The sequence below is a fragment of the Lissotriton helveticus genome, chromosome 9 (assembly GCF_964261635.1).
Source record: "Lissotriton helveticus chromosome 9, aLisHel1.1, whole genome shotgun sequence".
NCBI lineage: Eukaryota > Metazoa > Chordata > Amphibia > Caudata > Salamandridae > Lissotriton > Lissotriton helveticus.
In genome coordinates this window covers 620,251,641-620,279,060 of record NC_136070.1, presented here as the reverse complement: position 1 = coordinate 620,279,060, position 27,420 = coordinate 620,251,641, and the positions used below count along the sequence as shown (strand labels likewise).

The following is a 27,420-nucleotide window of genomic DNA, read 5'->3' as shown; positions in this document are numbered from 1 at the left end:
ACCAGCATTGCTCCTTAACTTAGCCATTTAGCATTTGATGCTCCAATCTTCAGCACTCTTAGAGACTGGAATTGGTTTGGTCATGAAATTTGTCTGCACAGGATTATGGCTTCTCTTTCAATTGTAGTGTACGTCTCGCCTCTCACAAATACTATGTAAAAACAGGCTACTGACAAAAACAACAGTGCCACTGTCAATCGTTAACTTAAAACACTTCTAACAAAATCTCAATTGGAGTTTTCGTGAATTCCACAATTATCCTGGTTAAAAGTAGTATGGACTCTAGTTTGTCGATTACCCTCACTCTAGGTTATGGCAAATATTCATTTGTCAGAGTCTACTCTAAACCATGCAACTGCAGACAACCACCATCTTATCAATAAACTTACCTGCCCCCAGAAGGAGCTCAGAAAGCGGAAAGCCTCATTAAAACTCTGGAGCAGAGTTAGAAACTTCTGGTCTTCATAGTCAAAACGGTTACCAAAAACCACTGAGCAGATGACATTAGACACAGCTTTGCTGAAGAAAAACGTGGGGTCAAAAGCCAACTCTGTACATGGAAAAAATAAAGAGAAAGAGATGGTGTTAGGCTACAAGCTAGTTGAAATTGTCTCTGCTTTGCATCGGCTCACAATGTAAGAAAATGCAGTGTAATGTTCTCTGTTACATTGACCTATATAAAATTCCATAGGTTGCACTTTCATTTCAAACAAAGGTGTACTGAGTGTGCTAAGGGATCAGAAGAGAAAGTTGTCTCAGCAGGCATAAACCTAAGGGGTTTATTCAGGAATAGGTGGTGTGGGACCTCTGTATTAAATTAGTGGTGTTTCTGCTCCATAATCCCAATGATACCAGCATCAATCAGAGTTAGGAAAACTAGTAAGTTTCTAAAGGTTTAACCTCAGCTGACTTCTATGTCGAGACATATGACCCAGTGACTTGTCCACAACACAGAAGTAGGGTGTATGACTCAGAAGACCCACACTATTTACTTCCTGGCTGAGACCACCATGTGAGGCATGCTCAACCCACCAGAGGAAATATTCAATGAACCTGACGGTGTAGAGAAAATTCCCTGCACGACAAATTGATTGATTTCTCCTGTTTAAGAAACAAACTTCTTTTTAGAAATTATTCCATAACAAGACATTATAGATCTGATTAAAATTTCCACCTGAAGCGCCTCAAATTTGGTAGAAAATCTTGAAAAATAGAGGCAACAACCTTGATATATTAAATAAATAAGTGTGCAACACTTGTAGATCCCGAAGCAGAGAAACATATTAAAGTCAAACTTATGAGCCAACAAGTACGTAAAGTGTGCTCCTTTGGGTTCAATTTTATGACCATCCCGTATTGCTGGTATTTTACTTAGGTCTTCAACAAAACACATAAGGCCTTTTTAATGAAGAACCCAGTTTTAGGTCGAGGATATCAGCGTCGAAATGTCCAATTCCAGCCGTTATTCTGATATCTAAATCCAGCTATTCCAAGTTAAGTATTTCAACGTAAAATATGTGTAGGGGGGTGGATTGGGGCACTGAAGACACGGTTTACCAGGTCAAAAAGATCACATACATGTCCCAATTTGTGGACAAATCACAGCCCTTTTCTGATTCTATTTACCATCTGCTGTAGTGCTGGGTGGTAAAACAAAAGGCAACTGAGAATTGGCCAGATCCATATTACCCCAGAATACTGTTTAAGGTCATTCATAATGAGCTCTTTAAAGTCTGCTCGCATTGATGCAGCTCAGTGCGCTAATAATGTTTCTTACAGGTACTGAGACCATCAACATTGTAAATAATACATTTAAAAAACATTGTCATATAATGTATTGGACTGTAAAACTGTCACTGATCATCTATCTTTCTTGTTAGTTAAACTTGATTAAAAAGACAGCCGGAATGGAAAATCAACATCAATGCCTTCACATCCACTCCCCAAACAGAAAGGAAGTGCTGCGGTGCCCACCAGATGGTCTCCTATTCAGTAACACACCCACACAGCTGTTCACCCCTCAAACCATTCCAAAGTCTACCACTTTCCTAAAACTCTAACTGTATGGTTGCTGCAATGCTCACAATGACCTCCGAGTTTTGCATTTCTAGAATTTCTAGACTTGTGAGTCAAATTGGAGCCATCGATCGATATATATTTTATTGAATTGTATTGTATTGTAATTGCATTTATATAGGGCTTACAACCCCTGAAAAGGCGTTGAAGCACTTTTTGAGCGATTAGCACGCTACTCCGGATTCCAAACAGGGATTAATGGTGAGCTACTATAGTGAAATATGAAATTAATTTGAGCGGTGGATATGTTAGTCTGTTCAAACCAAGTCCTGGGCATACGTTTAGATAACTATTGCAAATGTCAATCAATAAAACTGGTATTACGAACAGGAATAATGACAGGGTTGACACCAGTAAATGCTTTTTTGAAATGTATTGGCAACTTGCTTCAAACAGTTACATCAAAGGAAAACCAGCCATTGACATGTGTTTCATCAGTCGGGTAGTCACCCGTGACTCTTCAGGGCTGGGGATAACATAATAGGTATAGTAAAGTGCATAATAAACAAGGCAAGTAGACCGACGGACATTAATGCTGAAATTTGTGTGGTGATGCGAGGAAAAAATACCTCCGTGTATGTGGAAACCCTATAAGAATCGTGAAAAGGACAATGAAATCTGTGACTCCACAAAAAACTGGAAGAAACCTAATGTGGTGCAAGTGTATAGACAAAATAAACAATATGTCATCAAGGGAACGAGTAACAGCAGAAAGGTGACTCTCTGTACCATGTAACGTGGGGAACGTCGTTTACGACGCAACTTTTAGCACGCAGTGCTATTACAACGCGGTCTTTAAATCTCATTCTATTACAACGCATGACTCTGGGGGGCGCTCAAGGATAGGGAATACTTTTAAATTACTATCCAACACCTTCCCTAGTGTCCACGGGGACTGGTTTTGGAATAGTAAATTAAAATATTCACTATCCAACACCCCTTTCTGTTATGCATTGTAAAAGAATGCGTTATAAAAACCGCGTTGTTACAGCATGCGTGCTAAAAGCATGCGTTGTAACAACGTACATCCATCAGTAGGATTGAAGACAGAGAGAAAGGTAAATGGTGTACAGATGATAGACATGGAGAACATGCGTTTACCAGTTTCTTTCAAGAGTTATATACTGACAATTTGAAGGTATCAGATGATCAAATAGAAAATTGTCTTGAGAAGTTTCCACTCCTGAAGCTTGGTTTCGATCTGAAATTGGTTCTAAATCAGGAGGTAAGTCAGGAGGATGTGAGGGGGGCAATGAAGGAGCTAAAAACGGGGAAAGTGCCAGGTCCCAATGGCTTACCAAATGAGTTGTATATAGTATTGGCGGATGAGCTAATCACTGTATTAGGTAGATTGCTGGTAGATATTTTCTCAAAAAGAAGTCCTTTACCGGGATCATGGGATAAGGCCACAGTTAGTTTAATACTAAAACCTAACAAGAACCCTACATTTTGTGAATCCTACAGAAGAATCTCTTTGATGAACTTCGATTATAAGATTTACATGCATATTTCGGCAAAGTGATTGGATAGGGTAATTGGGGCTCTAGTTCATGAGGATTAAAAGGGCCTCATTAGAGGACAGCAGTTACATGAGCTCACACACAATTTGGTGGGAGCAGTGGATATGGCAACATAAGAGAAAGTGGCATTAACAATTTTAATGGTTAATGCCTCCAAGGAGTTGGATAGTATGAGTTAGCCTTTCTCAAATGGGATGATTAAACATAATGACTTGGGGGAGGAATTTTGAGAGCAGTCCAGTTAATCAACAAAGAGCCGAAGGCAAGATTTGCAGTGAAAGGGAGGCTGACTAACAAAGTTATAATAAAAAGAGAAGCCCGGCAAGGGTGCTTGTTGTCTCCCTTGTTCTTCAACCTGTATATTGAACCTCTAGCAATAAGGATGAGTGGGAATTCCGGTATTATCTCTTTCTAATGTAACGGATAGCAGAGGAAAGTTGCATTGTACACAAATGATTTGATTGTTTATACCTTGGACCTGGCATGTTCATATCTTACCTCAATAACTTAGAAGAAGTCTCAGGTTATCTGGTGAAAAAACAAAAACAGAGATAATGGCATGGAATACTCCATGTGATAGCCCCCTTGAAAAGAAATAAATTAGGTATGTTGGTGTTTTAGTAGTACAAGATCTGGATAGGATGCCCCCACATTAATTTCAACAAAGTCATGACGGATACCAGAAGATTGTTAAGGTGATGGATATGTCTCCCATTTACGATCTTTGTGAGAACAAATATTATAAAGATGTTGATTCTTCCAAAGTTCACTGTAATTTTTAATGCAATCCCACTGACATTCAGAACAGAGTTGTTCAAGAAAAAGCTGGGTGAAGTAAATAGTTTTATTCGGGCCCCTAGGGGGGTGAGAATTACTAGGAAAAAATCAGCAGGAAAGTGACTGAAGGCGGTATAGCAGTCCCAGATTTCCAAATTTACTGTTGGGCTTTTCAATTGAAGAATTTCAGGACACTGCTAAGGGGAGAGGACCAATTGTAGATAGGTTGTATGTTTTAAGCCATGCTGAAAAATCAGGCAATCTGAAGACTGAATGCAGCATGAAGACTATGGGTGAAGATTAGACGAGCTTTGGGGATACCTTACTATAGTGAATTTGCCCCGATCTGGAATTCACACGGATCCCGGATAGTCTGCAAAACAGCTTAGCTAGACCTCTGAAAGAAGCAGAAATAAATTGATGTGGTCAGATCATCAAGGATGATAGTCAGATATCTTGGGAAGATATATCTTGGATTACGTGAGACAGGATATCTATATTTAAGCACTACAAGCTGGGCATGTGGGCTGCATTATGAAGATAGGGGGAAAGCTGAGTGGAAGGAATTATTAAAAGGATGCTACCCTATAAAGAACAAGGCAGCAAAGTAGTACCGAATGATAGTGCAGGGCATCAATGGAGCCTTTACCTTGCCAGATGAGACCTGGAGTAGGGACCTGCCAACGTTGGAGTTAACACACTTTTGGGAAGTATCTATGTCTGCATTATGTGATTCAGTGATACCTGCATCTCTCAGGAAAAAGCATCTATTTACACTACACAGAGACTACTGGATTCCAAAAAAGCTGTCAAATTTGAGAAATCGAGTAGTGAAGACCTGTCTCAAATGTGGTATTGAGATGGCTGATGGCTTGCACATGTTCATGCAGTGTTCTGCCATTCAGCTTTTCTGGCAAGAGGTGGGTAGGCTCTATCCGAGATGCTGTGTAGAGAAGTAAAGATATGCCTGATTTTTGGTATCTAAGCGGATAAATGGGCTAGCACTAAACTACCTAAGAAACAGAGAGCACTCCTTTTTGCCCTAATTCCATTAAGGGAAAGTTTTATGAAGTGGGTATCCGCTTCCGAATTCACTGAGTGGGCACTTCTGGTCCAGCAGGTTAACAGGCTTGATCGTAACACTCTTCCTTCGTAAAAGGTGGAGATGTGGAAGCCACTAGAGAGTGGGTGAAAGAAGCGATACGGTGAAATACCAAAAATCTCTGGGGAGCTGTCTGACGATTAACACCTAAAAACCAACGCATGAGAAATACCAGGGCCACCACAAGACATTAACAAATGTTGGATAAAGTAATGCCCAGGTTGAGGCATAAAAGAAGAAAGATTGCAGTCGCCTGGGTCTTTCTACCAGTTTCACAGTAAGGACAGAAAAAAACATTAGGTCTGCCCCTTTGTTCAGGTAGACAGGCTGCAGGGGGACCAGAGAGGGTAGACTAGTGGTCAAAACCAGTGTTTCTGTTCCGTTGCTACGAGATGTAAGTATGCTGTATTCTAAGAAGAATTTTAGATGATTAACTGTTATGTATATATATTTTTGGGATCTCTTCGTTCTCGACTCAGAACACTGGAATTTTCTCCAAAGAGACGAGGCAAACCCAATTTTGTGCTGAATATTTTTTATTTCATTTTCTTGCCCAGCACCGCCACCATGACGCGTTTCGGTCCCCCTTGGACCTTGATCACATGACATGCCGACGTTGGAGTTAACACACTTTTGGGAAGTATCTATGTCTGCATTATGGGATTCAGTGAAACCTGCATCTCTCAGGAAAAAGCATCTATTTACACTACACAGAGACTACTGGATTCCAAAAAAGCTGTCAAATTTGAGAAATCGAGTAGTGAAGACCTGTCTCAAATGAGGTGTGGAGATGGCTGATGGCTTGCACATGTTCATGCAGTGTTCTGCCATTCAGCTTTTCTGGCAAGAGGTGGGTAGGCTCTATCCGAGATGCTGGGTAGAGAAGTAAAGATATGCCAGATTTTTGGTATCTAAGCAAATAAAAGGGCTAGCACTAAACTACCTAAGAAACAGAGAGCACTCCTTTTTGCCCTAATTCCATTAAGGGAAAGTTTTATGAAGTGGGTATCCGCTTCATGTGTTAATGTGTTCTTTGGGTAGGATTTTATTATGTAGTACAGAGGTTTTTTGTCTATGAACGTGTGTTCATGTTTTTTTTTTAAGGAAATCAGTTTTGGTTTATAATAACCCAATGGTTGTTACTTTGGGTTATTTTTGTGTTTCCTAGAGCAGTTCTCTTTTTAAAACACTTTTTCGGATTTTTTATGGATCCTAGAAACTTTGGATTGTTTTGAGAGATTTCTATTAGATTTGTTACATTTTTTAGGGTAATTTTTGAATATTATTTACTTCATTTTTGGCGGATTACTATTTTTTATTAAGTGGATACCGAGAAAGATCTGCAGCTACACAACAGTAAGTTTTCTTTCTTTATTTCTTATTTGGGTGGGAAATGTGATATTTTATTGTCTATGTCAAAATCATCTGATTGTTATGTGGAATTGTTTGGTTTATGTGTTGTAATTATTTTATGTAATGGTTTGAGTTTGTTTTCAACTATCTTGGTTGGTGATAGTTATGTTTTTGTTTAAATAATTTATATATAATTTTATTATATCAGCCTTTATTAACATTGGGATTTTAAATAATTGTTTGACTGATCTTATAAAATATTATATTTATTATTTTTTCAAAAAGGCTGTGTATGTTGGTTTAGAGTTTGTCATACTTTTTGAGGACTTTGGTAGGTTACTATGTATTTTATAATATGCTTTTGGCTATAATTTCTAAGTAATCTACTCCTTTATTATTTATGAAGAGTTTGACATAAACGTGTGGCATTTCATAAATTCTTTTGGTTTGTTTGATAGGTTTAGGGACAATTTGGCTAACAGATTGCTCCATTCGTAGTTCTTGGTTAGCTTTGTCCTTTTTGTAATGCTTCTATACACTTGTAGAGTGTGGGTTGAGTTCTGCCTAGTGTGAATTGGAAGGTGTTGTGCCATCCTTCCACTGCTTTGTTTGTTTTGGTTTCCTGCACCAAGGTGCATTCCACCATGGTATTCGTCATTTGGCTTGGTGTCTGTGTCTGGAGTAATGCAGTCTGCCAACCAAAGTGATTTAGGGGACTACATTTGTCTTCATTTTGTTGGTAGAAAGGGCTTTCTATTAGTAAATTATGGTGGTTTGCTACTTCTGTGACAGGGACATAGGATAATGCTAACATTTGTTTAATTGAAGCAAATTGTTTGTAGAATATTCTACACTTAGCACAGATGTTAGGAGGTGTCTATATATACTTTGAATGAAATTATAGTAACAGCCTTGTATGGCTGTGTGAGGATACATTTTTAGAATAGTTTGAACCATACCTTGCTCATAGTCTATGATTATTTGTTGGCGTAGTAGTTGTTTGTTCTATGTTTTATATGGTTTAAGATGTTGTAGTAAGTGCTGCTTTGTTTATTTGGTACTAGGGCATGTAAGAGATATTTGTGTTTTGATATTCAGCATGCATAGTTTATATCTGAGTAAATGGTTTGGGACACATTTTGAAGGTTCCGTTCACCATCCAGGTTTGAGATTTACTAAGTTTTATTGCGTTTTCTGCTTTAGAGAATATTAGGATTCATTTTTCATTATTTAGGTTGTCATATAAAAGCAAAGGTTCCTCAATCTGTGGTATTGTTAAATGTTCAGGTATGTATATGTCTTGGTATATTTTAGGGGCAGGTAGGGTATCACTGGTGGCTTTTTAAGTTCATGCAATTACATGTTTAAAAGAGGGGCTAGTTGCCCTGTTATATGTTTGGGGACTTTCGGTACTATATCTTTAAGAATTTTGCTTGTCACTAATATACAGGAAGCTTATTAATAACATGGAGGACCCATTGGTACTCATAAAATCACACTGGAACGAGGATGGGCTGGAGTTAGATGATGAGGATTGGCGGGAGGCAGTTTCCTCTCCGCGGGTGGTAGCGATACAGATGAGGCTCAGGTTGGTACAATTAAAGATCCTACACAGGTCGTATGTCACGGGACCTTGTTTGGTCCGTATGAGTCGCTCGGGGAGTGTAGGAGGATGTGCGGGGAACTCGGAACGTTCATGCATATATTGTGGCACTGTACTTTGGTGCAGACGTACTGGGGGAAGACCCACACCACATTGCGAGATGTCCTGGGGATAGAGTTGAGGCCGGAGGCCCACAGGTGTATCTTGAACATTTGGGAGCCCACAGATCTGAATGCATATAGGAAGCAATGGGTGGCATTAGCATGCATGGTAGCTAAGCGTAATATTGCCCAGTTATGGGGAGCGCGCTAGCTGCCCCGAATTGAGAAGTGGATGGAGGACCTGGATTAGTGCATGTTCAGGGAACGAGCAGTGTATGTGGCTAGGGGGTGTCCTGAGAGGTGGGGGAAGGTTTGGGAGGCTTGAAATCATTACAGTGGAGATGTCTGTGTACCCCCGATACGCCCGGAGGAAGTGGAGGTGCACGTGTCCCCTTGATACAATTTCACTATTTTGTATCATTTATTTTTGATGTATGGAAAGTAAAGATGAACCCTTGCTAGAGCTTCTACTGTTACCTGATGTATTTTCTTTGTTGTTTTATTAATAAATGTGGGTTCTTGGGATCTAGTGCTTGCCTCTCTTATATCCTGCAATATCATTGTTACTGATATTTCTGTCACATATGGGGGGTGGTTGTGCACTCTTACATACATTTCAACATCATTGTGGTTGACCTCCCATATGAATGCATTAGAATAATATTTAGTACATTTCCAGTTTATATTTTCTGATGATTCACTTTCTTGGCTGTAGGTGTAGCCCATGTGATTTAGTAACTGCATTCCTTTCTGTTCAGTGATAATGTTGGCAGCCTCTGTCATTGTTTCTAACAGTAATATAATATTATAAATGTACATATTAGATTTAAATTTTTGCACGTTTCTTATTAACATTTAACAAATTGAAACTACTAAAACCGACTATCAGCTCAACGGGGGACTACAAGCCCCAAAAAACCACACGCCAGGAGGTGTGTCTACAGGGGGCAGGACTAGCTCTGCCTAGCGCTATAGAGAGCATTGCTTTCTCCCACTGCGCAGGACCCCTAAGACTGACCAGCAGCTCAACAGGGGACTTCAAGCCCCAGGAAACCACGTGTCAGGAGGCGTACCTACAAGGGGCTGGAGTAGCTCTGCCTAGCGCTATAAAGCACATTGCTGTCTCCCGTTGCGGGGTTCAGCGCCAGGAAGAGGCAGGGCATGGCCACCCCCCTTGGTCCCATTTGTAAGTACTGCAAGTTTTAATTTGGCTTGGTGGGTTTTAAAAACGAATTATCGATTCTAGTAAAGCAGCTATTGGGTTTGGCCCTGAACTAATGTGAATAAGGTTTGGTTAAGAGAAGGGCATCAGACAAGAACTCAGGAGTAGGTAGCACGAGGAAAATCCCAAGACATGCCTCAGATCATTGTATTTTGGATGAAATTGATGAACTTACTAAGGAAGTTGAAGACCTGTTAGCACCCAAACTAAATGCAAAAGGGTTGAACCAGCAAGGAAGTCGACAAATTCGAAGGGGAAAAATTCTAAATCCCAGAACAGTATTGAGTCCCACTTTGATCATCCACCTGAGACAAGACTGAGTACCCAGGGCCCCCACTAGCCACAGTACTCTCTCCCAAGTACCTAGCAGGGCATGCAAATAGGAAGGAAGAGTACATAACTGTGAATAGGGAATGCTCAAATCAATATTCTGTGCTAGAAAATGTGGAGCTCCTAGAAAAAAAATGTTTATGTTCCACTAGGAGGAAAGATATCACAAGAGCAAATTCAATTAAGAACACAGTGGGTCTGGATAACCAATTAACCGTACTAAGGAACGAAATAAAATCCCTACGGGAGAGTTTGGAAAGGATGGCTAAATCATTATCAGAGAAGCTGGACACTCACTGTTTTAGTCAAAGGGTCACCGAAACAAACAGGAAGTCACTGATACTGGGCATGATACACCTCATGCGACAAAGAATGGGACTTACGAACTAAATGTGCAATATAATTACGTGAACTCTAATCTCCATGGTCACACTATGAAGGAAAGGTCGCCGGTCCATACTTTCCCTAAGCTTGATCACCTTCTTCTGCGAGATCAGACGCATGCAAAATCCAGATTGGTGAATAGGGGCTCCAGACCTCTTGCGATAAACAATGGGACTCATAAACCATACATAGGGCAATGTAACTATATGTATTATAAAGGTCATAACATGAAGGAAAGGCAGCCGGCCCCTACCTTTCCTAGGTTTGATCATGTCCCCTGGTGAGATCAGATGCACGTAAAACCTAGAATGGTGGATAGGAGCTCCAGCTTTAGGGCCTGATTCCGATCCTGTTAGGAAAGCATTCCCACCTAGGGCCCGATTATGATGCGGTTAGGAAGGTCTCCTAACGGCATTTTCTACTTCCAAATCGGATCGGGATGTGTCTTCCTGACAGAGGGCCAGATTATGATGCGGTTAGGAACATAGGCTTCGATAGAAGTCAATGGCAGTCCAACCAAATCGTATCTGGAATCCTCCGGATACATCATACTCAGTCGGTCGGACTCTCCCGATCCGAGTCGGTCGGGAACCATTTCCAAACCGAGTAGATCAGGAAGATTTCCTAACCACATCAGAATCAGGCCCTTAGTGTTACAAATAATGAAAACGGAATAAATAAGGTAACCCTTGTCAACAGTTTTTTTTTACAGAGTTTTATATAGCGCAAACATGACCTGAATCGAGTATCAGAGCGCTTTACATAGCACCAGTTGCATTACATGAGGACACATTAATTTTTGTTAGGCACGGGGAGATTAAGTGATTTGCCCAGAATCACAGGATGTTCGGTGTCATTGCCGAGACTCAAAACCAGTTCCCCAGATTCGAGGTCGACCACCCTAGCCGTTATGGCAAACCCTTTGATCGCTTTATGATTAACACCCTAAAATCCAATGGCCCCACCAGGAGACGTAAGAGGCATTGGTAAACAAGGTGATTCATTGAATACGCAATAAAAGGGGTTGTAGATCTGTAATAAGGGAGGACATAATTAATGTTCAATGGTTTACAGCTGAAAATAAACAGTGGGATTATATAGGAGTGGCTTTTAATGAAAAGGCCCTTGCAGAAGGCTTAATTGCACTTGAACTACGCTTTGACCATGCAACGACACCCACATAAGACTCAAACTAAAGCCCCCAGTCACTCCATCAGACTTGCTAGTTGAAAAGACCAAAAATCCATACCCAAGCAGTAGGCAACCTAACTGCAAGGAAATATGTAGCCTCATGAACACCTGAGACAATGATTGACTCAGAAATGGTAGTTTTGATCACCGCGTAAATCTAGAAGGACGGCATCCACCCATAGTTGCAAGGAAACTATCTATTACATCTTCTAGTGTAAGCCTCATGATAAGGGCATGGGCCATCGATGTTGGTAAAAATAGAGAAGTTCACACGCCACCGCAGGGAGAAACTATAAGCTGTATCTCGAGGACCCACAAAATGATAACGACAGACAATCTAAATATGCTATCATGGAATATTGCTGGAATCAAGCCCAAACTTCAAGACCCCCATTGGAGCACGTTTGTTGACTCACATCATATTATACTTCTCCAGGAAACATGGGCAATTAACTGAACATCTCGACCATGTTTCTTGAACTTTAGCGAAAACACGATCCCCTCTCTCCGGCTGGGCACTATTCAGGAGGGTTGTTAATCTGCCTACGTTTGGACTTGTTCCCCGTAGTAAGACTAGTTCCAACTAACTCCAAAGATCTACATACCATTGAAATTAAAATTTCAACCCAAACAGGCCCAGAATACATAGACTTGGTGAACATTTATATTAGGTCAGTTCCTCCAAATACTCAATCCACTACAGTAGTCAAGTTAGACAAACTGATGGGGCAGTTTAACCGGAAAGCCCTAAAGATTGTAGGGGGAGATATCAACACCCGAATCCCACTAAATGCTGGGTGTAACCCTTTGGAAATTAACAACGCGATAGTCAAAAGAACTTCTTTGACACCCTCGTATGGTCATAAGAAAATAATAAAAACTACAAAAGTAGGCGCCCAAATCGTAGATCTAATCCTCGATCATTGCCTGAAAATCGCAAATGGGAACACAAAATCTGATTACCCTCTATGCTCTACCTTTAAAAGAGGTTCCAGGACTTCACAAACTGACTACATATTAGTGGACAGTGATCTATTGTTAGATTTATATGACATGAAGGTCGTCCCCAGACCCGATAGCGATCACCAGGTGTTAAGTGCAATTTTCTCTATGATCTCTTTTACAGATGCAAAATTAGAATCTGCAGTGATCACATCTTCAATAGTCATATCAAATAACTTAAGAAACATCAAATGGGCAGCCTTGGTTATGGATATTAAGATTGTGATACGTTTATACCATCTCTTCATGTACAAACTCTCCCAGGTAGACCTTACAAATATTAGCAATATCAATGTGGTCTCTATTCCTTGCAAACTCATGCATATATTAAGATTATGCTTCGTGACGAAGCAGAGAAGAGGCGCTCCTCAAAAGAAAATCTCCTCCTGGCATCCAAAAAACCTGCAACCTGGAAAAATCCCTCCTGTTGAGAGCTATTAAAAAGGGCTTAAGACCTAAAATCATAAAGGCTAGTAGTAGGTATAAAATCACATTATATAGAGCCAAAAGGAGTGGGAAGAGGACCAATGTTTGTTAATTGCCAAAGCCATAGAAAAGGGAGACCATAAGACTTTTTGGAAATTGCTATCCGTTAACCCATCCAATGCTAACCATCTAGAATTGACAATAAAACCTGAAACATGGGTCATATATGTCACAGTGCCACAAGTGTTGTTCATAGCTGTCTTGTTTTTGTTTACAAAATGCCAATAAAGTTGGTTATCAAAAAAAAGAAAAACCTGAGACATGGGTCTCACACTTCAGTGGCTTGTTTATCGGCAACCAGAAGCAAAACAACCTACCTTTTCCTTCCTTAGGGGAAAATAGTGCCTATGCGGGACTCCTAACCCACGTAGAGAGCAGTGATTGGCTGCAACACAAGTTCATCTCCATTTTACCCTAGCTGAAAACTATTGAGCAGTAAAACAGATGAAAAAAGAAAATGCGCCAGGAGTGGATGACATACTGGGTGAACTTTTTGTGTCTCAACCAGATATCTGCACTTTGTATCTGAATGCTGAATTTAACAGCATCCTAAAAGGTAGCTCAATACCCCCAACATGCATGAAGCGATTATCATACCAATTTACAAAAAGGGAGAAAAAACAATCCTCCTAATTATAGACCCATAAGCTTGCTAGATAACACACAAACAATCTTCTGCAGGCAGGTGCTGTTCAAACTCACTGAAAGGATAGATCAGAATAATATCCTAGAAGAAGTGCAAGCAGGGCTCAGATCAAAGATTAGCACACTGGACTAGGTCCTCCGCTTCAGGGTGATAACTTGGAGACATGTTTCACTTTGAAGCGTGACCATCTGTACATCGTTTACATCGATCTAAGAGCAGCTTTTGACTTGCTCCCAAGGGAAACTCTATGGGACATTCTGGATGGTTATGGTATCCCCCTAGATCTGCTAAGATTACTGAAAGTCTTACATGCAAACATGTATGCAAAGGTCAGGTGGAATAACACAGGGGACTTGAAAGATAGGATTGAGATCAAGCAAGGGGTAAGACAAAGGTGCATCCTTGCCCCCACGCTCTTAGCCTATACAATAATGGAGCAGTAAGCAAATTGATGGATTGTAAACACAATGCCCCAAAAACAGCAGGTGTGTCTACACAAATTTTGATGTTTGCGGATGACCCTGGTAACCTCATGAACACCAATGGCACTGCAAGCAGAATTAAACACTTTTGTTACCTTCTGTGAGGAAAGAGGCTTAGAATTAAATTCCACCGAGTCCAAAGTTATGACCATGAATCCTCACAAAATGCATGGAGGAAATGTGACCATAGAAGGGGTCCTTTTTGGAAAAGTTCCATACTGCGATTACCTGGGTGTCAGGCTAAGCGACAATCAGACATGAGGCCCCCAGCTAGGAAAAAGTAAAGCCATCCTCCAAATGAAAAGCTCTGCTATAGGGAGAAAATATAGGGCTACCTCCGGAGGTGCTTTGTCCCCAGTCATCACTGTATATAGAGCCTCAGCTGTAACATCTGCGATATATGGAGCCGAGATATGGAGCTATGCTACAGCAGAGACTCTGACAAATATTGAAAACAAGTTTATAAGGGGTCTCTTTAAACTCCCACCAAGTTCCCCTATCACCCCTCTGACACTTGATTTAGCCCTCAACCCAATACATCTAACAATTTATTCAAACCTGTGCTATAATGGATCAGACTTTGGTCCACCAAATAACGTATAACTTACAGGGACTGTGTAAAAGACCTTCTGGCTCTTGACAGTGATCAGAGTACCCCCTGGTTGAAGGCTGTAAAATATATATCTCCCAAAATAGGAATGGGTAAATTATGGACCACCCCGGAGCTGATTACCAAAAGTGATGTACAGAAAGTAAAAAATCGGTTCTGGGAGGCAACTTTGTTTAGTAAACAGCAAGTAGGACAATGTGGGCTTGATAAAGGTCCACCGTACTTGCCCTGGGTAGAACTAGAAGACAAAAGAGGTACGGTGTTCCTGGGTGGAAAGTTGGACACCTGGTGAGTACTCGGAGTGGTGAGGAGGCGGGGAATCCCTCCTTTCAGAACTAGGACCCTAACACACCCAGCAAGCTAGGTGTCATGCTTCATCTTATAGGTCTGCTCCTCGTCGAGCCGGCACTGTAATGCTCGATGGGCACCCATAAAGGGGCTCTTTATCGGAGATCTTTTGTTCCTTGCCATATAGGTGCTGTGGGTGTGAGGGACCTGGTAAGATGTAGATGTAGTGTGTGGGTTAAAACGGGTAAGGGAATCCTCTACAATTATTTTTATTCTGGAGAGGTCACAACCTGATTAAAAAGTAAAAAGAAGAAGGAGGGCGACTATTTTGTTTTAATCTGACAAAAATGACGCTCTGCCCCTTAGTGGTCAACATGTTTCTCGCCTATAAAATGTCTCTAATAGATCAGTTGGCGATTCCTCAGGACCTACTGACTAAATGAAAACTATCTACAATGTGTGGTGTGGTTCTACATACAACTTCTTCTCTCGGTAGGACGTTGCCCCGTAGAAAAGTAGCCAACCTAGAGTACAAACAAAAAGGATACAAGAAAACAAATGGAGATATTGGTACTTGGTCCTATTAATTCCAGTGGGTGTGTTTCACCGTTCACAACCTCTTTGAATCTATATAAGTGATAAAAACAACGTGATTTCATGCATATCACATTCTAAGTGTGCCTTCATTTGTATTTAGAATACAAAAACCTCTGTGTAACCAGTTAGAGCAATTGAACATCATGGTGAGTGTGTATCAGCTCACCTCTTAAGGATTCAAGTGCTGCTACATCAGACCGCAGCAGAGTATATGGACACTCAACGTAGTGTCGCTGTTTATTAAAAGGAAAAAACAAACAACATGATATGCTGGGTGTGGGTTCGTAGGCACAACGTTTAGTTGCTAAGGCCATGACTCTAGAGCATTAAAAGTGAAAGTGGGCATGGTTCAGGTTAAAGTAAGCCCATAGTTGTGAAATTGGTATAATTGACAAGGTTATTCAACAGACTCATGGACAGTATATCAGGACTCTAGTTTAACTGGACAGTTCCTGAACCACAAGTGTGCAACCAGCTTCGAGCCATAATGGACAGAATGCTCCCCTTTTGCTCTTTATGTTTATATGTGTAATTTAAGTGTGGCGTACTTTCCCTGAGAATCTACACCTCGAAATGGGATAAGGGACCCTCAAAATCAAAATTTTGCTTAAATTGCCCCAACATTGTGGAATCAGTAGAGCACTTTATGCTATTCTGTAACCTGTACAGAAATGCACAGAAGAAATGGTTGATAGCAGCACTTAAATCTATGGGAGTGAGAAAATGTCGGCAAGCAGTAAGGGTTCTTAAGAGTGATACCAGGGAATTACTAGCCTTTACAGTATAGCGCTACCTATTCTTTGCCTGGAATCAGAGCAAGAAGGCTCTAGATAACTGCCAACCTTGATAGCTAACTTGCAGAAAAAGGCCCAGTAGGCCCACTTAGTCTTGTTTCTTCTTCCCTTTGTTCTTCCTCTTTTAATATAGATATTGGGTATTATGTATTCGGTATGAATTTTTCTGTTTGAACTAAATGACTATGAAGTCTTATTGACATATGAACTTTTTTATGATGGTTACTTGTATAAGAGGATAATTCAGTTAATTTTAGGGAAAGTATATACTGCATATAGTAGTGATAGGAGCTGTAATCAATTAACTAACATCAATTTAATTTTTTTTAATGAATTACCAAAATGAAGTCTGTATGATGTTTATAGATATTGAATTTTATGTTTGTAAGCTTGTTATGGCTTGATAGCCAAAATGAAATATTTACTACTACTGAATAGCAACTACTTGCATTTTGTATACTTACGTTTATTTCTTTTAGATGTTTCACACTGTTTTGTAGCTTTTCCAGTGGGGGTGTTCTAATGTGAAGTAGGTGCTTTCTTGTCTGTTGGATAAAACAACATTTAAGTTTCATATTAAATGTTAATTTGTTGGTAGTTTTAGAGGTACGTTTTGAAATAATGTATGTATATCTACTTTATTATATCTTTTTTCTGGTTTGTTATAGTTATTATTTTTGGGCAGGTCGTCGGTTTTCAAGTTGTAGATTTTTTCTTTTAGGAAGTTTATGTAAAGAGTTAGAAGTTGGTGAGTGTGTTAATACTTATTTGCTATTTTATTTTTTTAAGTTTAATAGCAGTTACATTTTAGTTTAAATGTAAGTTTTACTTACTTGGTTAGGTAGTCGTTGAGATGCATATATTTCATGTTTAATGGTCCGGTGAAAGAATCCAGCAGAGTTCCCTCGCCTTGCAGAAATTGTCATTTTTGAAGTATTTCGTTATTTAAATTAGTGTGCCTGTTATATTGTTGGTTCAATTGCTTGTTTGATTTTATTTGTTAAAGTTGTTTATAGACATTTTATTGGCTGGTTTAGTTTGAATTTTTTTATCAGTTGAGTCATTCTATGGTAAACGCTAATCTAGCTTTTATATTTGATGTATGACATAGTTTTATATTTTTAGACATAAATGTATTTATACATATATTTATTGATATTTATTTTGGTGTTTAAATGTTTTTAGTTATTGCAAAATGCTTTGGGGTTGTATTTTTAATATTTTATATATATAGGTTTTTGGGAGTAAATGGTAAATATTTTGTTGATGTACTATATTTCTATTTATTTATTTTATGGATTTATATAGCACTTGAATTGTCCCCAAAGGGGTATCTCAGCGCTTACGGACCCACAATAAGAAAGCTGTCACAAGGATCAAGAGCTAAAACAGAACAGTTTTCAAAGCCTTTCTGAACTGCAGAAGGTCCAGGCACTGCTCAGTGAAATAGGGAGCTGATTCCAGTAGAGAGGTGCCAAATATAAAAAAAGCTTTTCCCCCTGTCCTTAACTTCTAAACTTTAGGTGTCTTGAGGAGAGATTTCAAGCCAGAGCGGAGATCTCTACGGGCAATGTCGCGATTTAGTTTCTCCGCCAGGTATCTTGGCCACCACTCTGGGGTCCACAGCAGTGGTGCCTCTCCAATTAGCATGATCTCAGACTTTCCGGCGTTAAGTTGTAAAAAGTTGTTATACATCCATTGAGAGATTACTACTGTTGTTTTTCTGATCTCTAAATTAGACAAACATTGCCACCATGTAGAACACTGTTATAATTGCCAGAGGAAACCACCAACAAATATGTATGATTTACTAATGTGGATTAATCCCTTCTCATAGCAGAGTAATGTGTAATAGTAAGGCCATTTAGGCCAATAGTAAGGCCAGTTATACCTGACAGGATTCCTATTGTTAATTCCTGGCAGCCAAAAATTAGGGCAACTTTGTCAACATAATTTCACCACCAAAACTTCCTTTGTGAATTGAGTCCTATCAGTTTCACTTCTTATTGGAGAAAAGTTGCTTAAGATGTGTGGCATGATCCAAGGCTGGTGTTAGGGCGGTGCGATCGGTGTGGCTGCACTGGGCGCTGACCTGGAGGGGGAAGCTGATGTGGAGAGGGGGAAGCTGATGTGGAGAGGGGGGAGCTGATGTGGAGAGGGGGGAGCTGATGTGGAGAAGGGGAGTTGATGTGGAGAGGGGGAAGCTGATGTGGAGAGGGGGGAGCTGATGTGGAGAGGGGGGAGCTGATGTGGAGAAGGGGAGTTGATGTGGAGAGGGGGGAGCTGACCTGGAGGGGGGGTGCTAACCTCAGGGGAGGTCACTGTGTTTAGCAATAACCTATAGTTTAAGAGCACCTGCTGCAGAGTTACTTGTGTACTTGTTATCAGGCAGCAAAAGAATGACTAGCGAACTCTTGTGATTAATGTTTCTGTTAAGAGAGAGAGATGAGAGTTTTTTTACAGTGACAGTTTTGATTCGCCATAAAGTAGCACAGAAGTTTAATTTGTCTGCTGCAAAGAACAGATCTGTATTTTATGTTGATAGCTGTGTATATTAGTAAAACTAGCCTTTACCAGTGCTTTCAAACAAACTACAGTGGCGGCTCCCCCAATGGGGCTTGGGGGCATTGCTCCACTACTTTCTCGCGGTGTGAGAAGGCAGAAACATAAACAGTAAAAACTGCCATTTATATTTCTACCTTCTCGCATTGTGAGAAAACAGAAGTGCCTCTGTGCCTGGTTTGTCGTTCTTGCTTGAGGGCAGGGGGGAGTGGCTTGCCCACTGTTGTGGGTATTGACTGTTTGGTCGGCCCTGGACCTGACCAAACAGTCAGTACCCACAACAGTGGGTAAGCCACTTCCCTCCTGCCCTCGATCCGGACCGCCCACTCTCCCTTTTTCTCTATGCAGAGAAAATGTCCCGGCTGCGGTGCTCGTCTGCTGCGCCTACCAGTGTGTGATTAGCTAGCGTTGCATAGGGGAGGGAAGCTGCCTGCTGGCTGCTCCCTGCAGCAGGAACACGCGGGCCCACCAGTACAGCGTGACCGGCCTGAAGCGGAGGCGGTGCGGTACCCCGGCACTCAGGTATGTTTTATTTTAATTATTTTATTCCCCACCTGCGACCCCCCTCCCTCCCTCGAGAATGCCAGCCGCCGCTTATAAAACTAAAACTATGGTGGCGTGAGGTTAAAGTTTGTCCTTGCTTATATTCACTATGTTACATGGCCCATGCCAGTGATCTGGTGTTTTTGTAAGGAGATGAAGATTTTACACACAATGAGATGAAGAACGTGATTTGTTGTGTGTGCGTGGGAGGAAAAGGTGTTTAGAATGCAGCTGATCTCTTGGTTGGGTACAAATAGACAGTAGGGGGCTTGGATGCATGAATTCCTTTTCTCTGCCTTTGCATTCCAAAGTAACAGTCCCAAAACGTAACCAGTTTAAGCCAGAACAGCTCACAGCGGAAATTGGAAAAAGACCCCAAATTCCACCATCTCCATCCTCTCTACTGACCCCCCGCCCACCCCATGTGTGGGCCTGATGTTAAGCCCCAGCCCAGGTGACAAACTGATCTGCCCCTTTAATGTGGGCTTTTTAACATACAATCCATAGACAGATGTACGCAGGCATGAGCCCACGTGGGCGCATTCATATACTTAATAATAATAATAATATTAAAACCATTTGTAGAGCACATGGTTACACTATAACAGTGTGTCCCGCGCTATGGAGAAAACCCGTCCAGCAAGCAAGACCTTCAGCACTTGGTACCACAAGGGGGGGAAGGGGTAAAAATACTGGGCTTAGGTTTGAGGGAATAGGTATGTTTTCAATTTAAGTCGGAATCTTGCTTCCGATGGTTCCATACGAAGTTCATTCCATCTCTTACAAGCTAAGTATCTGAACGAGCGACCTCCCATTCGTGCTTTAAAGATGCGAGGAACCTGAAACAGCGTGCTCCCAGATTACCTCAAATTACGTTTTGGGCGATGGATCGTAAGAAGCTTTTGAAGATAGCTTGGCCCTTTTCCCTGGGCTACATGATGTGTAATACATAGTGATTTGAATAGGATACGTTCCTGCATGGGTAGCCAATGGAGGGTCTTAAGAGCCTGTTTCCCTGAGGCTCTTCTGGACAAATTCAGGACCAATCTGGCAGCGGAGTTTTGAACGCGTTGCAGCTGCTGTAACCCTTTCTTACTCAGGCCAATAAACAGGGAGTTTCCATAATCCAGGTGGGGGGTGACTAGTACATGTATGACAGATTTCCTGGTGTCAATGGGCAAATAGTCGAGTACATTACGTATGGTTTTAAGGACTCCATAGAATTTGCCCACTAGCCTTCCAATGTGCTGTCCATAGGATAGGCTGGAGTCAAAGAAGACACGAGGTTCTTCACTGTTTCTGAGGGGGAGGGTGAGGGCCCCAACTCAGATGGCCACCAGGCTGATGACCAGATTGTGGGAGCTCTTCCAATCACCAGTAACTCAGTTTTATCGCCATTAAGGCGTAGACAATTGTCATTCATCCGCTCAGATACCTCCTTGAGGCAGGACTTATTACCAGTGTTTTACAGTTTCATAGCAGCGTATCTAAAGTGTTTTCTAAAGCCGCTGCCACGTGCATAGTTTAGTGCTTGTAATTTATTTAAGCTTTCACATTGCCGTTAGGCAGAACAAAGGTTGGCTTTTCAAACAGTGCACGTTATAAAACAATAACCGATCAGATGAAAGGCAAGATGTGCTTTGTAATTTCTCAGAAAATACCCTTGACCTCCTTACAGTTGTCTCTGCAGTGTTTGCACAGACGCCTTGCATTTCACTTTTTAGAGCGCATGTTTGGCAAATACTGTCTCTGATGAAATCGCAGTGGGGTCTGCCTTCGGAGAGACTGCCGTGCTAAGTTACTTCCTGCTCTAACTCTCTTGTTAGAGGCCTGATCTGAGCAGGCACGCTTCACCATCTGAGGCCCCAAGAAATGATTGTGGCTGGGAAAATCAAATACCAATTATTGGTGAGACAGAATATCGCCAAAACAATACCGAGGAACAGACTATCGAAATGTAAGTGCACAGAGGGAGGTCAACTCTGCATCTACATGAATCAACGAGGTACGCAATAGTAGAGTTGGGTATGGAAAATGTACAAAAACTTACCTTTCGTACTTTTGTCCCTCAATATTGTTGTAACTATATTCTGACGAGTCCTACACTGTGTGAAACAAGTCTGTGTTCAGTGCAGAAAGCCCAGGAAGCTGAAGCTGCATTTACTCATTTGTCTGCCCTTTAGGCTTGCGAATGAGTTGCTTGCAGCGCTCGCATCCTATGAATGCTGCTGCTTGTACTTTTAGTCATTGAGACACTGCTCTTCACAAAGGACACTTGGGTCCTTCTGCATAAAGCAGATAATTCCCAAGGTGAGAAATACAATCTTGCTGGTAACACTTCATGAAAAGTGATCCTATTGTTTGATATCCGAAATTGAAAGAATCACTTATTTCTTTACACAAGTAGCATCCTTCTTGCTTCACATACCTCAAATTTTGTTTCGGGTCATGCATGTTTGATCTCAGCCACCACACAGCTTTTAGGTATATGGGCATCATTTAAATTGAATTTATCTCCTTCATGCTGGTTTTCTTTATAGTCCTTTGCAGATTTAATCTTGACCGTTATTTTGCTGTTTCTAGTTTGGACCGAAGTGTTTCACTGCTGAGCCAGTTTTGTTAGACTGTTGTAATGGTGGGCAGCCTGGAAAGGTTGGCCTTTCTGGGATCACGTGTGAACTGTGTGTGCCAGAGAGTAGCGTCATGCACAGAAAAAGCGCAGCGGATTGGTAGACATGTGAGGTGTGGTGTTTGGAGTGAGGTGCAGGTGCAGAATTGGTTTATGGCTCAGCAAAGTCAGAATCTAGCTGCTATAGAACCTGACCACAGAACCTGCTTGACAAGAAGCAACCTTATAATTACCCTACTTTCCTCGTAATAAGAGTGTTAAAGTGGTTTATACAAAAATGTGATAAACTGTAACACGTTTTTGCTGATATGAATTGTAATTATGTAATAATTATAAAAGCGTGTCTTTTTGTAACTGATAATTTACCTTAATACTGATTATTGTGGGACTGTAGAAAAATTGATTGCTTTTCTGATTGCAAAAAAGAGAAGAAAATGGCATCAGGCACAGGTATGGAAAAAACGGTCAGTTGTGAGGTGTAGTTAGGCACAGAGGTAATGGGATACAGGAGGGCGGTATGAATCAATAAATGTGTGTAAGTAGGGATACATGTAATAGCTGGGATGTGCCATAGACCCCGCTGAAAACAAAAATGCTGAGTCTCTCTAGCAGTGATGCAGTATTGTGCTGCAGAGTGGATGACAGCATGTTCGAGCTGCCTGTTTAAGTTGGTTTGGTCAAGGACACGTACTGTTTGCAGTGCTTTGCCTGCTGTCTGGCTCTGTTGCCTTGTCATCAGACCTCAGAGTGGTTGACACCTTCCTGTTTTCTCAAATCTGCTTAAAAATGCACCATCTGCTCAATCTTTTTTCAAAATTTTCTCGGGAGAGAACCCCTGCCAAACCCCCCGTAGATGGTTTAGGCTCGCTCGCTACGCTCGCTCGCTGCAGTGAAGTACCACAAGTGTTTTACACCTCACCACTTTCAAATATCACCAGCCGCCACTGCAAATTAAATGTAAATGAGAGAGGGGCTATGGAGAGATGAGGGTCACTTTTGCCGGATGGCAGTGAGAGAATTCGAGCAGGAGGTCATGGGGAGTGGAGGCTGGCAAAACAAATTGTTGCATCAGGTGCCACCAACGCTAGAGATGGCCCTGGTATGATCTTTTTGAGACATAGCCCAATAGTTAAAAGCTGGAAAATCTGATTTCAAATTCTGCCTCCCACATGACCAAATTGTGTGAAGGTGACATTCCTTTCACTACCATGTTTGACAAAATCAGGAGCACCTAGAACTGATTCAATTTATAGTTCAGGCAGGGAGAGTACCATTACAGACCTCCTATTGTAATGAGTTATCTAGAAAGACTCTTTCAATGCTGTGTGGAGAAATATTAGACCAAGTCCCCGATTACAAGTTAAAGGCTATATTCCGATCCCTGGTCAAACACGTGTTTACACAAGGATCAGAATTACAAGTTGTGTGCTAATTATAACACCCTCCCAGGCCCATTAAAAAAACCTGATCGATTCTGTGTGTTAAATACCAAGTGTGCATATTATGCCTCACATGCCAATCAAAACACAGGATAGGAGGTATTTACCACATGTGGTAAATGCTTCACCCCGAGGTAATGGTATTTACCATGTATGGTAAGCTCCTCACCTATTTTACCGAAATTGTAATGAGGGATCGAATGTTACCTTTACAGCACTGATATTTACAACACAATTTTCACAAAAAATAGGCTAGAAATTCTTAGGTTTTACAGATAGCTCGGAAAAACATCCCAGACTAATCCAACACTTCAGAGTCTGCTATAGTATCCAGAAGCATTATATTTTGCAGCTCAAAGCATATATATGGATGGACTAAAGTCACACATTTGCCCCACAAGAGAAGCAGTACTGTATACTGTGTGCCCAGTGCTGCTCCTGTGCTAATCATGAGCCCATAAAATGCTTGTGCCTGAAAAGAAAACAAATGCTAATATTATTATGTTATTTGAGGCTCATCTGTTGTTTCCTGGCTGAAAAGGTTACATGGAAATGTACAGCCATCATATGACAGAGTGCTACAAGCTGTGCTAGATTCTTTGAGACAAAAAACATTTGGACATGAGGCAAGGAATAATAAGCTTGATGGGATTGTTCAATTAACATGAATTACATTTTGGACGTGTTGGTGTAAGAAAACCAGATGAACTTCTGGGAATCCCTTATTTGTGCAACCTCTTGGTAGATTTTTAGGCATATCTGACCCTTCTGGTCATATGGGGGTGCTACTCCTTCTTCCTCAGACCCAGAAGAAATATCAGCATATCTCCTAGACGCATTATTAGCAGCACCTGTAAACCAGTGTTTCACACAGTACACGGGACATTTTGCCTTCAAGAGAGTCATCCTCATTTGCCCTAGTCTTCTTTTAATTTTTCTTGAAGGAGGCTGGGATCTAAACCTGGATACAACAGAACTAGAACTGGAGTCTTTAATATGCCTGGTCTTTCTGGTGTTCTTGCCCATAATGATATCAAAAAGGACAGAAATCACTTTCCTTGTAAAATAAGCACAGCCTACATGCTTTTAGCATACTCCTTAAATAGAGGAAAAAGAGCAATCTGCACTACTGAATAATATGCAAACATGACATTTGTGATGTGAAATAAGCAGAAAGAATTGTAACTATGAGCACTGGAAACTACACAAAGAACTTGAATCAGCAACCTATATTATTGAGTTTATCCGCCAGGTAAATAGGTCCTTTACCCCACACTGCTTTGTGTGCTATGCAGCAAACCTTACATTTTATTTGTTTGCATACAGGCAACCAGTGGAGCTGTTGGAGAAGGGGTAGTGAGGCAGTTCTGTAAGGGCCATTCAGTGTTAAGCGAGCTACCATATTCTGCACTACTTGTAGGCGATCCAGAGAGGACTCATTGGCTACAATCAGCAAAGCGTTGCAGTAGTCTAATCTGCTCAACACTAAAGTGTGAATAAGAGACTTCCTTGTAGAATCAGGAAGGAAGGGGAAGACTCTTCTTAAGAGGCTCAGCGCATGAAAACATGAGCTATCCATGTGAGTCACGTGCTCCTTCCTAGTCCAGGGTCTGCTCAATGCGAACCCCTAGATTTTTTTACCATTGTCTTTGGTACTGGGACAGTTCCTAGCTCTCTTGGTCACCACTCTGGGGTCCACAGCAGTGGAGCCTCTCCAAATAGCATGATCTCAGACTTTCAGGCGTTTAGTTGTAAAAAGTTGTTGCACATCCATTGAGAGATGGCCAACATGCTGGAGGAGAAGGTGGTTTGAGCTGTCTGGAGAGATTTCTTGAAAGAAAAGGTAAGTTTGGTGTCATCTGCATATGATATCGGGATGAACACATAATTCCTTAGGAGTGTGGCCAAGGGAACAATAAAGATGTTAAATAAGGTGGGGCTTATACAAGACCCTTGGGGCACTCCCTTGGTCAGTTCTTTAGACTTAGAACGATACAGCCCCAGATTCACGGTCTGGGAGCGATTTGTAAGAAAACTAGTCACCCACTGCAGTGCCACTCCTCCAATACCAGATTCCTCTAGTCTCCTGAGCAAAATCTAGTGGGCGACCGTATCGAATGCGGCGGAAAAATCTAATAACACCAGGAGATTGAATTGAACACTATCAAATTGTAGCCTGATGTTATCTGTGACAGCCACCAGAGCTGTTTCGGTGCTATGTTTTGGCCGAAAGCCTGATTGCGATTAATCAAGGCTGCCTGCCGATTCAATATGGTCTGACAGATGTTTATTAATGTTCTTTTCCAGCAGTTGGCTCATGAGAGGTAGGCGAGAGATTGGACGTAAATTAGAGAGCTCTTCCATAGGAGCGTTGATATTTTTCCAGATCTGAATAATTTGTGCTGTCTTCCATGCCAAAAGTAGCTGTCGTTCTTTCAGTGACAAATTAAGTAAAGAGGAGATTGGGGCTGCCAGCTATTTAGCAAGAGAGGACTAGATTTTGGCACGTATAACATCAAGTGGCGAGCCTGATTTCACATTGCACATTAAGGGTTCCACCTCCTCTAGAGTTAGAGGAGGGAAACATACTAATGAGTTTACCGTCAAACAAGGTGGATGTTCTATAGTCAAAGCACCCAGCTGTGAGCTGCCTGCAGAGGTGATCTTACTATAGATGGTATCTATTTTCTGTATAAAATAGTCAGCTATTTTATCACAGAGGATTTGAGATGAAACTTCCTCAAGATCACAGGCTTTGGGATTAGTGAATGTTCAGAATCTGAAACAAAGCTTTAGGTGTATGAGTTAGCTAGTGGTCAATATAGATTTCCGGGCTACCTTTATGTTTTTGTGGTACTGGGTAAGGGCTGTTCTATATTTCACTTTATCATCAGTAAGGTGAGTCTGTCGCCATCGTCTCTCCAAATTTTTACAATGCCTTTTTCCGTCATGAGGCTCAGGTGTAAACTAGGCTGCTTGAACTGGCCTGGATTTACTCACTCGAGTTTTTAATGATTTTTTTAGTGATTTTTTAATTTAAATATGTTTATAACAAGTATTGGGTTTATTTGAAGTACTTGTTTTAGGTAAAAAGTGGTTTCTATCTATTTATTAATGATTATTTGAATATTGTGGCACAATTATTGTAGTAGATATTGTGTGAATTGATATTTTTGATATATTGTGTTTACTTAAAGGTAACAATTTCTTGGTTTTTGATATTTTTGTTTGCTATATAGGTAAAAATCGATATTTTTAACAATGATATTTGTGTCTCAATATTTGTGGTTTTTATAATTAAGTATAAGAAGTCGATATTTTTGCTATCGATATTTAAGTAAAGTTGATGGTAAATTGCGATTCCTTTGAAAAATGCACAAACATGCATTTTGCCAAAGTGCAATGTGGTGCATACTTTTTGCCCCACATGTGCATACATACCTTTGTTGGTGGTGCAATAGGGCAGCCTTTTGGCCCCCTTGCACCCTTGAGATTGCATGAGCAATTTGCGATTACCAATTTGGTAATCACAAATTGCAAATGCTGTGCCATTCAGTCATATGGGCCTCTAGGCCCACAGGAATGAATGGGAAGGCATTCCTTAATTGCGAATCGCAATTTGCGATGCGCAATTAAGCAATGTGTAGGAATCGCTACTATTTTAGTGAAACCTACATGCATAA

General features: G+C 41.0%; 1 protein-coding gene across 1 annotated transcript in view; it reads right to left on the bottom strand.

Annotated features, from left to right (window-relative positions):
* LOC144781694 (cytochrome P450 2G1-like) overlaps positions 1-27,420 on the bottom strand; it is a 424,926-nt gene that overhangs the window by 350,722 nt on the left and 46,784 nt on the right. Inside the window, exon 4 of the mRNA XM_078660670.1 lies at positions 390-550. Coding sequence (XP_078516796.1) covers positions 390-550 — 161 coding nt within the window. The remainder of the gene's footprint in view (positions 1-389; positions 551-27,420) is intronic.